Source organism: Haemorhous mexicanus, chromosome Z (genome assembly GCF_027477595.1).
Source record: "Haemorhous mexicanus isolate bHaeMex1 chromosome Z, bHaeMex1.pri, whole genome shotgun sequence".
In the NCBI taxonomy this organism is placed as follows: Eukaryota; Metazoa; Chordata; class Aves; order Passeriformes; family Fringillidae; genus Haemorhous; species Haemorhous mexicanus.
The window spans coordinates 39,283,792-39,298,626 of record NC_082381.1 but is presented as its reverse complement, the minus strand read 5'-3'; the positions used below and the strand labels follow the sequence as shown (position 1 = coordinate 39,298,626).

General features: G+C 38.0%; 1 protein-coding gene across 2 annotated transcripts in view; it reads right to left on the bottom strand.

Moving 5' to 3' along the window:
• Nucleotides 1-14,835, bottom strand: part of TEK (TEK receptor tyrosine kinase) — a 39,252-nt gene that overhangs the window by 4,415 nt on the left and 20,002 nt on the right. The window contains exons 4-19 of one of the 2 annotated variants that reach the window (XM_059873925.1): nucleotides 13,586-13,738; nucleotides 12,554-12,685; nucleotides 11,268-11,408; nucleotides 10,928-11,056; nucleotides 9,818-9,972; nucleotides 9,419-9,560; nucleotides 8,891-9,052; nucleotides 7,949-8,083; nucleotides 6,863-7,156; nucleotides 5,320-5,619; nucleotides 4,664-4,821; nucleotides 3,195-3,405; nucleotides 2,151-2,261; nucleotides 1,622-1,812; nucleotides 1,064-1,177; nucleotides 103-173 (exon numbers count right to left, since the gene is read on the bottom strand). In XM_059873925.1, coding sequence (XP_059729908.1) covers nucleotides 103-173; nucleotides 1,064-1,177; nucleotides 1,622-1,812; nucleotides 2,151-2,261; nucleotides 3,195-3,405; nucleotides 4,664-4,821; nucleotides 5,320-5,619; nucleotides 6,863-7,156; nucleotides 7,949-8,083; nucleotides 8,891-9,052; nucleotides 9,419-9,560; nucleotides 9,818-9,972; nucleotides 10,928-11,056; nucleotides 11,268-11,408; nucleotides 12,554-12,685; nucleotides 13,586-13,738 — 2,599 coding nt within the window. The remainder of the gene's footprint in view (nucleotides 1-102; nucleotides 174-1,063; nucleotides 1,178-1,621; nucleotides 1,813-2,150; nucleotides 2,262-3,194; nucleotides 3,406-4,663; nucleotides 4,822-5,319; nucleotides 5,620-6,862; nucleotides 7,157-7,948; nucleotides 8,084-8,890; nucleotides 9,053-9,418; nucleotides 9,561-9,817; nucleotides 9,973-10,927; nucleotides 11,057-11,267; nucleotides 11,409-12,553; nucleotides 12,686-13,585; nucleotides 13,739-14,835) is intronic. The other variant, XM_059873926.1, reaches the window with a different exon arrangement.

The following is a 14,835-nucleotide window of genomic DNA, read 5'->3' as shown; positions in this document are numbered from 1 at the left end:
TATTTTGAGTTGAGTGGATGTCTCATGCTAGTTGTCAAACTTTCCTTCATATGGAAAAATATATGTATATATTTTTTTAATGCCACTTGAACACATACTTACACATCACTATTTGTGGTGTAAACACTGTAATTGAGAGATTCAATTGCCATCCATCGCACTGGAAGCCGTCCCTAGAAATTATTTAATGAAAGTTTATTTTTCGCTTGCTGGAATAGCAATTTTGCAGTTTGTATGCCAACAATCATTCTGTTGCCTTAGTGAAAACTGACTTGGTGCAAGTAAACTTTATCAAGTAAATGAACTTACTAAACTTGAGCAGTTTTACAGAAGAAATTCTTTATTGTGAGCGTGGTGAGACACTGGAACAGGTTGCTCAGAGAAGTTGTGGATGTGGGAGTGTTCAAGGCCCAGCTGGATGGGGCTATGAGTAACCTAGTGTAGTGAAAGGTGGGGTAGGAACTAGATGGTGTTGAAGGTACCTTTCCAAACAAATCATTCCATGATCCTATGATTGTATGATTTGCTTCCCAAAGGAACAGTTCACATGAAAGTTAATAAAAAAATTATCCAATCAGCATCAAGGTGAAATGTAAATAATGCCTCAGATGATGCCTCTGACCATCATGTTGCCTTGACAACACAGTGCTATTTCTGGTCTTTAGCTACGTGATGCTAATAGCATATCTTCTTTCAGATTTTCCAAAGCATTAGTTCTGATTAGTTACATCCTCATGTACATCTGGTTACCTTCTTGCTAATTTTGGCCTTGTTCAATAGAATTAGACCAGCTTGACTCATCTATTTTACTGTCATTGATATTCATATAAATAATTTTAAATTCCATTTTATATTATAGACATGGTATAGGATTTTTTACAAGTAGATGCATTCATTTGTATATTAAATAAGCATGCATATTTTACATGGTAATTACTAAAATTTAAATAATCAGTTTTGTAATACCCATAAGTTTGCATTTTTGTTCATATGAAAACAGAGATTAAGAAATAAGAAAGCAAAAGTAAGGAAACAGACTGTATCAGTTTGTTTTGATCCTTACCATGGTCTTCTTAACGTAGACTTCCTGACCTCTTGATAAGCCAAAGTCAGCTATTTTTGCAACATAATTTTCTCCAACCAAGATGTTTCTTGCTGCCAAATCTCGATGAATAAACTAAAATAATGATGATGATGATGATGATTATGATAACAATAATAGTAGTAATAATAATAATAATAACAACAACTATAATGTAATAATGTAATAAAATAAGATAATTAGTATAATTGAGTTTTACATGTATTACTTTACTGCTATATTGAAAATTGCAGCCCTTTGGAATCAGAACATAAAGAAATTGGCTTGGTATGTCACTACCAAAAACATTTAAATTTTATCTGAAAATGAAAGCAGTTAACCACCATGTTGTTTTAAGTTTTAATGCCTCTTCCATGATTCCCCATGACATAGTATTTGATAAGTTTAAATAAAGACAACAAAATAAATCTCATTCAGTGTGTGCTATAGAAGCTGAAATGAAAAGTTAAGTAATTAAAGGGCATATTCCCTGGAAAAGTATTTTCCATGCTTTCAGTGGGTAGAGAGTTGAAGACTGACCTGTTTCTGGCTCAAGTAGTCCATCCCTCTGGCAACATCTGCTGCAAAATGCAGAAGTTGCTGAGAAGAAAGTGTAGATGCAGTACTGTTGGCAATAGCAAATGCTGGGTCTGTCTCTAGTACTCTGCTTTTCCGAAGGAAGTCCAGTAAATTTCCATGGGGAGCATATTCAATAGCAAGGTAAAGATATCCTAACAAAACATCAGATAGTGAGCATATCACCAAGTAAGAGATGATCGGTAATAGTCTTGGGAAATTTACACTACCTTGAGTGAAAAAAGGAAATAAATGCTGGAGGGAAATGTCAAACAGGCTAATTTCTAGAAGTAGAGGAGAATTTAGAGCTAGTGTTGAACATCATATCTGGAGTATTAATGTGGGCTTGTAGATCTAAACACAAGTTTATCTGACCTTTTAACAAATGTTGCACAGAGACCTGCTAGTGTTTCTCTGGACTGTGTGGGCTGTATTGTGAGAGGGTTTTTTTTAAAACTAATTTTTAAAGTAAATACATTCAATAGCATCTTACCCCTATGTTCACATGCTCCCAAAAGATTTATGATGTTGGGATGATGACCAAGTTTACAAAGAACTTCAAGTTCTCCAGCAAAATCTCTGTGATCATCTTTTGAGGCATACTCTGAAAACCAAAAAAGCACACATTTATGTTTTAGTTTGAACTGAATTTATAACAATGTATTTTTTTAATTATGAGGACTCCATGTTGATTGGGTCGCTACTGTTCCACTCCAGTAAAAAGAGAAAACCTGTAAGGTATTTTATTATTTACAGAAAAAAGTAGGATTTTTCAATCAGAGGAAAAAAATGTGAGAAACAAGTGTCTGTAGAAGCTATCTGCAGAGAAAGGAAATATCTTAACACACCCTGTCACTCTCCTTCTTACCTGGGAGTGTAAAATGTTGTAGCAGATCTTATGAAAAGTAGCTGCTTAAAAATCCTTCCATATGTGTGCTGTTGGTCATTTCTGCCTGTATGCAGATCTTGGTTATTTTTAAATTAACCATCACACTTAAAAGTATTTTTCAGTTTGCCTAGGTAATTACCTGGTGAATTACAATAAAACATGTACATTCTTGCAGTATTGTATATTTTGTAGCTCTGTCTGGAATGTAGCTGTCCTGACCAGTGAAGAAAAAGAAAAGCAATGATCCCCATGGTATGTGCGTATGTAGATGCTTAGATGCAGTTGTCTCTGAACAGCTATAGTGAACAAGATGAGCTAATGCTGTGCCCCAAGACTAGCTCTCTGCTGCTATCTATCCAATGCATCTTGCCTTGCAGATGAACTCATGTGAAGCTCATACTGATCTATGAATGGAAAAATACAAGATAGTTAATCATATCAACCACTGAGGAGAAATGGAAACCAACTTTACCCAGCAGAAATACAGTCAAATCTTGGCCTAGTGACACCTGATACAATTTAATTAGCAATTTTGAATATTTATTTTATCTTTAAAAGAGGGCTACTAAGCATTTTGTGTAACAGAGAAACATTTGAAATACACAATCAAGAAAACTCTTTAGTCACAGAATCCCTGGTTTTTACTACCTTTCATCCTTTTTATTGCAGCATCCATGCGTAAGCCATCTTTCTTAATGCGTGCTTTCAGGACTTGCCCAAAATTACCTTCCCCAATCACATCTTGAAATTTTATGTCATTCCATTCAAGAACTGGATAAATAGTAGGATCTGGACTGTTTTTGGCTTTCCTGCTCAGAGTGAGAGTACCAGAGTTAAACTGCAGAGCTGGCTCTTCTCTCTGCAACAGAATTAAGAAAATGATATTAACTGTGATTTCTACTTCACTGAGCAATGCAATGCCCTCATCATATTTCCCAAATACCTATGCTCATTCATCTATACAAACACACACACACACACATCCCCACACAGAGCTCAATCCATCTCTTACATACTCCAGACTGGGTACCTTTAACAGTTACATCTACTTTACCTGCAACAAGGAGTTCTGCTCAGATCCACAAAATTAATCAGGCTTCTAATTTGTGTGTAAGTACCTTTTAGATCTGGACATCCTGAACAGTTTATAACAATTTTGAAGATGAAGGACATGGGTAAAAATAATGGGATAAAACAAATCTCAAAACCAGTTATAAGTCTCAGATTTAAGCTTTATCTCATATTAGGCTTAATTAAATCTTGTGTTGGTCAGGCTCAGCAGGAAAGATGATCCAAGAAGCAAGAAAATAAAAAGAGCAAGGAAATTATCTTCCTCCATGCTTAAGGAGACATCTCCTCTTCAGTTACACATTCTCATGAAATACTGCTGTGGGAAAAGTTTTAGGACTAGAAGACAAAGCTATTCTGTGTGGCCTGCAGACTGATCATATCACTGGGTGAACCCCCTACCCCTGTTTCTGAAACAATCTGTTTAGATATGAAGGACCTCTTTAGACCAGCTTCATTCTGCCCCACAGGTTCCCCTCTGAAGGCAGAGAAAAGCAGCAGAAAGCAGAGTGATTTAGAGACTGCAGCAGGGTACAAATAAATATGTGTGTATAGAGAGATATTTCCATGTGATGTTAAAATCTTCAGCAATTTCCTCACAGCCAAAACTATGATGTTGCCGTTGATAGATGCTGTTGAGGATCTGCGGTTGATAGATCCCTGGTGTACTGTCCCCAGGCTGAAAATGGATGAGCATGTATCAGCAGTTGCTGATGCTCAAAAGCAACATTAAATATTTGGTAGTTTTCAAAATCAGCATGATTTCATAGAGTCAGAACAGGCTCCTCTGTTCTGTCTGGCTTGGTATTTGTCAAACACAAATGTGACAAAGCAGAAGAGGGAGCACAGCAAATGGTCTGCGAACTTTTTTTCAAGTCAAGTTTTCTACCTCCTTACCTGTAACTGTGACAGCTTTTGCTTTGGGGTCACTAGTAGAGAAGCTTTACAACAGTGTTTGGGAAAGCCAGGAAAAAGAAATTGGAAGAAAATACAGGAAAAGATGAGCTTAAGTTAATAACCAAACTGACACAGGAAAGCTAGAAACCCACCACCACATTTTGGAAAGCCTGAGCCATTCGACGCTGGAAGTTGGCTCGCTTTAACTGCAGCATGATGAGAAAGGCCAGGAGAATTGTTACACAGGTCATCCCTGCAGATCCAAGGATAGCAATAAGCAGCATTTTGCCTCCTTTTGATTCATATGGAGCTGTTGAGGAAGGACATAAAAATTCATCATCATTTTCAGCTTTTCTGAATTTAGCAATACATTAGCGATGTGTAACTGAATACTCCTCTCTTATAAACTGTTTAAAGAGCTAAGGATACATCCTTTTGTTTTCCAAAAACATCAGAAACATCGGATGCTCTAAATTTCAGGTGTATAAGCACCTACATATTCTATTGAATTCAGTCAGAGCAGAGATGAGGCCACATTCATTGATCTAGTGGTCTTGCTGTATGCAGCTCTTCAATTTTTGAGTCACTGGGCCCTTTTTAGTGCATATACACAAACGGCGCATTTTGTCACTTCATCAATACCATGCAGTGAAATAAGAATTAAATTTTGGTGGTGCTGTGCTGTGAGTCAGAATTAATAGCAAAAGAAAATTCAGATTAAAACATTAGTATTATGACAGTGCCTTAGCTAGCTAGTTTATACAACCAGTCCTGGTTTGTGGAAATCCAGTGTGGTGAATTAACTAACCTTTTGTTTCTGGAAGGGTCTTCAGTTCAAACGATGTGTTTGGGTTGCTCAAGCCAATGTTGTTCTGAGCATTAATCTGAACCTGGTACACAGTGTCTGGCTCAAGGCCCTTGAGGTGATATTGAGTAATGCTGGTGTTCTTTATGACAATATCAATGTGGTTGTACTCAGCCTTGCCATAAATTTTGTAGCTGATGATGATGGAGGAGATGGAATGACCCTCGGCAGCTGTCCAAGAAATGACTGAGGATGTGTCTGTGGTGTTAGAAAACCTGATGTTGTTCGGTGCAGGAGGGATTCCTGAGAACAAACACAAACACACAAGGCATTGGCGTTTCTCCTTTCCACAGAGAACAAAACATTTTCCTGGGTGCTTTTGCTGTGCTAAACAGAATTTGTTGATGAGCTATGGTAACTGAATGTAATAATTTTATGATCTTGATGTGCGGTCATCCTTGTAGCAGTATTCCGTATTTCCAGCAGAGGTTGGAGTGGCATTCAATATACTGTCTTGGATGAAGATACACATCCTCTGAGCTGTATGCAAGTGCACCATATTTCCTTTCAGATTAATGCAAAAAGGATTAATTTCTTCTATACTGTATCATCATTTCCTTGTAATTCCCATGTCCTGTACTTTCACTGCTTCAGAGAACAATTACCTGTCAGGCTGTTAGAAAAAAAGGAAATTGATACCAACACTTCCAAAAATCTAATCAGAAAACTACCAGCAGGGTTGAGTGCTACACTTGTGGACACAGCCATGAATATTAAGCTAAGTACCTTCTCCTGGGAAACAGTACCCTTATGTGTTTCTCAGTGCAGTTTGGTGTCAGAGCTCAGGAAAGTGGAGAGTCCCATGACAGCCATTGATACTTCCACTAACACATGTAGGATTTCAGTGAGGGCCTCCTTACATGACCTATAAGGAGGAAGAAGCCAACCTTTCTAGTGTGTGGAAAGGGCAGTGTCACCCCTCAGCCATTCAGATGGACAGCTGTTCACATGGTACTTCATTCAGATAGGGCATTTGTTGTGGTGTTGTGAAAGCACAGTGCTCACACTCAGGGATTTCAAGGGCAGTCTTCAGTGTAGCCCACTTAACTACTCTTTGCTCACAGGTGTTTTACCTTGCATTGTATCTTCTCTTCTTTCAGGGCTGACTATTTCTGTATTGTCATAGCCGAATTGAGTAACAAAAGAGCTTGGAGTAGTGAACTCTGATGGCTCATCATTCTGAGGAGGAAAAAACGCTACTTGTGTCAGAAGCATGAGTTGCACTGAAATGAAGATGTGGGTTCTCGAGCTTGTTTTTCTCCGTTTAGAAGAAACCCACATTAATAGTTCCTGAAAATTGCCAGCAGAAGAATTCCTTTGGATGCTGAGCTTTCCAAATTATACCAATAACAACCATAAGTGATCATCAGGAACTAAGCATTACCAAAATAAAGGATTACATTTAATGTAGTCATCAAGTGACAATTAGTCTGATCACTGAGGGTAACATGAAGAATTAAACAGAAGGATGTGAATCAGCACTTACTGTCACTGAAAGTCCATGCATACAGATAGTTGCTCCATTCTCCTTGGGACCTGGTGTTCACCCGTACCCTGCACATGTATTGCTGTCTAGGCTCAAGATCTTTAATGATCAAGGTGGACATATTTCCTGGCACTTGAGTAATAACACTGCTCTCGTCACCGTTGTCATTCACGCTCTTCCTTTCCACTTCAACACGAATATCATCCTCTGTCCTCAGTGTTAAGGGATGCCATGACAAATTCAGTGATGTCATACTTTTTGGAAAGAGAGTGATACCTTCTGGTGGAGGAAGACCTTGGAAAAGCCACAGTGAAACAGGGAACAACATTTCATGTCTGGTATCTAAGCTAAAATAGGGGTACAGTTATTCCCAACCACTTGCCCCAGTTTGGGGTGACATAGTGTAATTCTCTCAGCCATCCCACATATTTTGGCTGAAGTTACATCTAAGAGATGTTGATAGTCCCACAGGATCTTAGCAACAGATGATGTGCCAATAAAATGGCATCTTCAATGAGCTGGTGTTGCAGATGCACTTTTTAGATGTGAGAAGCCAACAGTTGTTGTCTTGCTAGATAGGTCCTGGTGCCATCCTCAATTATTTTGTATGTCTGTATTCAGTTTATTTAGTTTGGGATCTATCCTAAATGAACTAAAAACTTTCTGGCTTGCTAAAACATCTTCAGTTTTAAAGTAAATTGATCTAACACTAAGAGGAAGGACTGCAAAAAAGTGATTCTTATCTCCAACTTTGTTGCATAGCCAGACAAAATATATAATTTTTGCTTTCCTAGATCCCTCATCTCTAAATCAGGGAAAATAATAAGTCTGCCTTTTTCTGGTTTTCTTTACCTCTCTTTTTTGATTTGTTAGGTTTTTTTTCTTTTCCTTCTCTTTTTTTTTTTTTGTTTGTTTTGTTTTGTTTTAAATATCCATTTGCCTGAGATTCTTTTGAAAGAGTCTACAAAGTTTTCAAGTGCAACTTTCTTTGCTTAAGTGAAAGTGTTATGACAGAAATCAGGGAACAGACAGCAGAGAAAAAGAGCTGAAATACCCCATTTGTGAGAAACCATGGTGATCCCTTACCAAGTGCAGCTGTTGTGAAGCTGGCCTGTGGTCCAGGATGGCCTTCCCCACCTTCCCCTTGCCGACTCAGCTGAACACAGAACTGATACTCAGTTTTGGGTTCCAGATTGTCCAGTCTTTTAGTTGTGCCTTTTACTGACAATAAAAGTCAAAAGTAAGTAAAGCCATGGCCCATGTTGAAATATGTTATAGAAGAACATATTTGGAAAATACAAGGTGAGATACACAGGCTCCTTTTTTTGTTGTTGTTCTTGATTCAGTTAGATAAACTAATTTGAAGTATAAAATAACTATTTCTAAGTTGAGCTCCAACCCTGTCCAAAGGTTGCTTCTGCCATTCTTTCAGGACAAAGCAATCCTGGTTGCTTAGTCAATGTCCTTTCTGTACCCAGATCTTGGGTTGTACTGATTTAGTAACAACTGTTGTTAAAGGTCCTGAAATGTTTCCTGTAGTATTTTAGGCTATGCATAAAATTTGAAAGCATAGCTGGAGGACGTCATCTAACTCATAAGCAGATCTCATTTTTCCTATACCATTATTGATAAATATTTTGGTAAGTTTGGTAAGTTTGTCTCACTAGGGCCACAAGGAACACAACGCAGATGGTAGATGCCCCAGCATGTCTCCACACTGCCCACTGCTTTTGAAAATCTTCCATTTACATGGAAGTTTAAAACAGCTGGGCCCAATACTGAGTACACTTAATCCAAAGGAAGGAGGGGAAAACCTTTTGTTCCTGAAGTGAATATACGCTTTCAACAACCATGTAACACATCCACATGAGCATTATGTGTAGTGATAAGCAGTCATACGTCCAGTCACAAAAGGTTTAATTTCTATGCATTGTAGAGTCTTTTGAGGCTAATCAAGAACAGAAACACATGAAGTTTCAGTTGGTAGGTGAAGTTTGTCTTTAAGGGAATTAAAGAACATCCTCTTACCTTCCACAGACATCCAGGACTGATAACGGTTCGCTGGCTTGTACAGAAGTTTTGTTGACACAACAGGTCCATCTCCATTGTGTAACTCAGCATTGATATCAATTATGAGAAAATTATGTCCTCTGTCTGTCAGCCTCGGGGCATACTGTGGCACAGGAGGAACTGAACAAGAATGCATGTATTAAACTAACCTTTTAGCTCCCTGTATCAGTAAGACTACGGTTATTCCTAGATCTGTAGGAAAATGAAAGGTGCTCTTCAAAACTCTCATAAAATAAATGGGCCTTTATGCGCTAAAGCTGACAGTTAAGATACTTTAAAAAAACCCTTGGGTGTTCTTCTAAACCTTATCATCACACTTATTCTTTCAATATACATAATTAGTATGTTACTTATAATGGGTTTCTGTTCATATTCCAACTGTAAATATTTATTCCATCATTTGCCAGCAGTGCAGAGAACAGAAAGCTAGAGTATAAAGCTGTGCTTAAAATTAGAGAGACAAGGACACTTGAAGAAAGCTTTTACCTTTGACTGTAACTTGAAATGGTTTCTCTGCCATTCCTGCTACTGTCTGCACACTGCAAACCCAAGTTCCTGTATCGCCGGGCAAGACTCTATTTATTCTAAACATGGCTTCAGAACGATTACTGGTAGAAATTTCATCAGGCTGAAATGACAAAAGATGTACAGGACCTGAAAAATTTGGGCATTTTGGAATATTCCAATGATGCTTTGAGTTTAGTGATATCGATAAAAAGGATCTATTATGGTCAACTTCATATTTTCATATGTGCTGAGAAGTTCATGAGGTACCCCAGAATACCAAAATTTCATATTATGCTTGAAAACCATAGTATGCATTAACTACAGATAAAGTCAATATAAACATTAGAAATAGCAGAAAGCAATTGATCAGGAGCCTACCCTCAAGATAGTTCCATCTTGCTTCAAGAGTTTGAATTCTTCAGATTTAGGAAGCGGCATCCCTGTTGCTATACAAAATGGCTTGAACTCGACGCCAGAATTGAGTTCCACGGGATCTAGTAAGTTTACTATCTGAGGTGAAAGATCTGCTGAACCTACAGAAGATGTATGGTAGAATGTCACCCTTCCAACAGATATTTTAAAAGACAGGTTTAGGTGTGCAGGTAGTGTAAGTGTCTGGTTCTATCTTCCCTCACATGGGCATATGCAGGAATCACACTTCGCAAAGTCAACATTTTTACATCATTTTATATATAATGTGAGAAGTAACAAGCCCTGTGTTCGCTCTTCTTTTTTTTCTAATCCTTCTCCTCTCTTTGTTGTTGACATTTTAAGCACAAACACTCTAGCCATGGCAAAATCATGCACACATATTGTTCTGAATGTACAGTACCCACTTGCTCTCTATTTTCAATGTTTGTAAGACCAGACAGATTGCAACAGTATAATTTGGTTGGTTGGATCAGAGCCTTATTTCTCTATTCGGTTTTGTTCTTGAAAAGTTTCACAAATCAGCAGTGGATTTGTGACTTTATTTATCTAGCTAAAATAATAAATACTGAGTGCATATTACAGAATACCTTGCCTGAATCCAATGAGACAAGGTGTGTTCAGCTTTGTAAACTTAACTTTCTCCCAGAGAGACAGAGCAGTTTTAAACTCTGGTGTTGTCTTAGTGTCTCAGTCATCACTTTCAGGTCGTGAAGCTCTTGGTACAGGAATGTATGCAGCCAACTAAAAGGTAGGTAATGGTAAAATACCATGAGTTTATACAAAAAGCTGGATGTGCAGCTTCTGTCAGGGATTAATGTTCAGATCAATCAAGTCCTATGGAGTAAAGCTTGAAAATCTAATGGTATCATCCTAATAAATGCAACATATAGGTCAGAGGCTCAAAAATACTGTATTGAAAGGAGGCTGTAGAGAAGTGTCCACGCCCCTGGAAAGTAGTGGGTGGAGCAAGAATACCAGCCTGGAATGGTAATGCTGTGCAAACATTGAGATCTGTTTTAGTTACACTGGGAACAACCATTTAGTACCTTACTTTACCTTTTTTTTCACATTGTGGACCATGCCATCCAAAGGAGCAGATGCAGCCCTTAAATCTGTCGCATGTTCCTCGATTGTGGCAATTACATTTGAGTTTGCAATCTGACCCATAAAACCCAGGTTTGCATTCTGCAAGTACATATGTTGCAGTTAGTGCAAAGGTGCTAGAAAATGTCTTCCAGTATTTTTCAGTCTCATTACAGAAAAAAACCTTTTCACATGACTGTAAAATATATCATCTATTACTCTTCTCTGTTGATTCCCTTCTGTATTTCCTGTGTGTAAAACATTAAGGATTCTCCCATTCTTTTTTTTTTTTCTTTTTTTTTTTCTTTTTTACCTTTATCACATTCCAGTCCCATCCATCCCGTGGCACAAGAACAACCATATGGATCTGGTAGACAGAACATAAAGTTTCTGCAGCCAAAATTTTCTTTACAGGTCTCTTCACATGTTTTGCCAAATGTGTTGGCTCCGCAAGCTGTTGAAGGGAGAGAGGGAAAGAATAACCCAACGGCATTGTCCGTGAAAGAGTTAGTGCTTCTAATGATACTGCATTAGACAAGAGAAAACATGAATTTAAATTAAAAATAGCACTTTGATCATTCAAATATATGAACAACCACAGCAACTTAAGCCACAGTTGTTCTAATAGTCAAGTATAGGCAGCTGAAACAATTTTCTCACTGTGAGGATCTGTCAGCCAAGCACCCTTGCTTTAGGATAGGGACACAGATTCAGCAATAAATTGTGCTTATGAGCCTTTCTAATGTAAAATGGACAATCAGTGCAATGAAACCCAAATGTTCTTAGTGGTGAATGCACATGAAACTGCTGATGAAAACGTTTTGCTTCTGTGATAAGAGCAGTGCTATGCTGGAGTGCTTTGAGTGCCAACTATTCCAACAGCTTAGTTGTAGTATTTTCAGTGCTAAAATTAAGTCAAATAAAAGGATAAATATTTAGCAATGAACCCAAAAGATGCTTGGAGAAGTCAAAACAATGTGATGCCAACTCTAATTTTTCCAGAATCCAAACTACTTGCTGCACTCACAGATTTTCCCAAACAGATACATACACTGTTGATGTCCCTATAGAGACAAAGCATCCTGTGAGCACATTAGAAGCTTCTTCAGAAGCAGCCAGGGAATCTCTAGCATATTTCCTAGTGCCAATGTATTCTTAAGATGTCCACTATGCATTTAAGTTAGTCAGCACCACTGAGCATACTCATTTCAAGGGAGTCATAGCACAGCCAAGATTGGAAGTGACCTCAAAAGACCACTTGGTCCAGCCTTTTGTGAGAAAAGGAGCCTAGGAGATATTAGGTAGCATACTGTCCAAGTGCATATTGATCAAGAAGTGTTGGAAACATTCATCATCCCTAGCAAAATAATCTCTGCTAGGAGAAGAGAAAAAGAGAGAAATTAAATCACAGCTGCAAGAGCAGCCAGAACTTCAGGATTCATCTTACCCAACTCTGTCCTGTCTCTAGCACCAGCTGTAAATTCTGCTGCTTTCAAGTGTAAAACCAGGTACTCCATATGATGCTTCCCTCAATAAGATGCCAATTTCTTTTACTGAGAACAAATTAATAAGCAATTGCTGAAAATATTATTTACTTACCTTTCTCACATGTTTTTCCCATAAAACCTGGAGGACAGATGCATTCCCCAGTATCTTCATGACAAATGCCATTGTTTGTGCAGGAAGGGCAGTGGAAGCTACAGGAAGGGCCCCATTTCTCAGCTTCACATCCTTTCGTGGAAAAATATAATGACATATTTGTTGTCTTCTTATTCAGTAACCCTTCAGGTTGTAATATTCTTTTTAGAGCAAACAGTAAAATACATAAAAGTACAAGATATATGGAACCCCACATGCCAGTCAACTGGACCATTGTTGCTATTAAGGTAGTAGTAACTTCAAAATCCTAATTTGGGGCATTACATTTATTTATTCACAACTCCTGGAACTATCGTGTGGATATTCATCAAAGAAATATGTATTACCATCATAAATATTTTCTTTATAATGTGAGATACTTGAACAGCTATTTTTTCAAATAAATTTTATATTTTATATATTTTCACATATATTTTATATTTCCAAGTTAACAGAATATAATTTTCTTTATATCTGATGGGCACAGCAACATGAGCAGCAAAGTATGTAAAATGTTTGTCGGAAAATATCCCAACTCAATCTTTCATCCAGTAGGAAGTGAACCTTAAGAGCTAATTAAAACTAAGGTAATTTGTGAAGTTATAATAATGTATGCTAAAGATGATGAACCTTAGGATAAGTGAGGTTTGGATATAACCCACCATAGAGAACAGGGAGACCCAGTGAAGAATTACCTCCTTTATTCATTTGTGGTGTTTGAAAAGCTGAGATGCTGACAAAAGAGCTAGCTGTCCTGGCAATAGCTAAGATGAGGTCAACTGAAATATGACAGGGTGCTTTTTTTTCCTCTCAGCTGTTGACATCCATATCAGCTTTTACCAAAGGCCCTTGGTACAAAACTTTCTTCTAACATAATCTGATAGCAGCAAATGTCAAGAAAGATTTTGGTCCTTATTTGGGCACAATATTTTTCATTTCAGATTAATTTTTACTTTTAATTATTAATCATCCTGACGCATTAATGGAACTTACGTCTTACAATAAGCCTCGTGTAAGCAGAAGTAAAAAGGTTTCCTCCAATATATCTGGCAGAGTAAACCCCTGCATCCTGTGGCTGAACTTGAGGATAGGAGACTTCCAGCTCTCCTGGCACTTCATGCCTGGGCACAGAGTGGATGAAAGAGCCTGAGGAAGGAGCACATAGATACCACAGACAGATGTCATTCACCCTCTAAATAAAGACGTGAGCTTGCATTGGTAACTGAAGGACAGTTGGGGCAAGCTAAGCAGCAGAATCTTTTTTTTTAATTAACTAAGAATTTTCTGACAACCTAGCCACACTGGTTTTCCATAACTGGAGAAGTGCAAGTAAAAAGGAAGAGAGATCTTGAGGAGATTTAGTAGATAAACAGGACAAACAACTTCACACTCAGATTTGATCAGAGCTAAGTGTTTAGAAGTGTTCATTTTGTTTCTTGGTCTTTTCTGAAGTAAGGATAACAATCCACAAGGATTCTAGGTTGGCTGGAGTTGAAGAGCAAATGCCAATCAGGTCTAATTCAGTCTGACTAGCACAAAGATTTACTAAGGAGACAAAAGCAGGAAGAACTCAGTATGTCTTTATCTTTTCTTCCCAGATTTAACACATTTCTGTTTCTTCCAGGTTTTTTACCAAAGACCAGTTTTATTTTATCCGAAGATTGTTGTGCTTGGTCATACATGTTTGTTAAATAAGGCAATAGTATTTGGTCTTCTTCCATCCCTCTGGGTCACCAAGGAACAACATTTGAACACTGGTTGCTGTCAAAGAGAAGCTGCATCCATTGAACTGCAGGACCCCCAGGAGTCTTTCCACTCCAGTCTGTTAGAGCAAGGCTGCTGCAGTAGGTTGATGCCAGGTCCAGCTACATCTCACTTAAATATTTGTGCACATGCTCATCCACACTGTACAAACAAAGTCATCCACCAATATACCCACACAGCACAAGTGTGATTTTATGACTACTGCATGTCCATACAACACTCACTAAAATAGCTTAGGTTGGAAGGAGTCTGAAAGATCATTCAGTTTCAAACCCCCTGCCATGTGCTGGGACACCTTGCACTAGATCAGGTTGCTGAGGGGCCCATCCCATCTGGCCTTGAACACTTCCAGGGATTAGTAATGAGTAATCAACATTTCTATGGGCAGCTTTTTCTAACAATTTGTTACACTCACATACAAAAATTTCTTTCTTGTACCTGATCTAAACACACCCTTTTTTCAGATTAAAGCTGCTCCC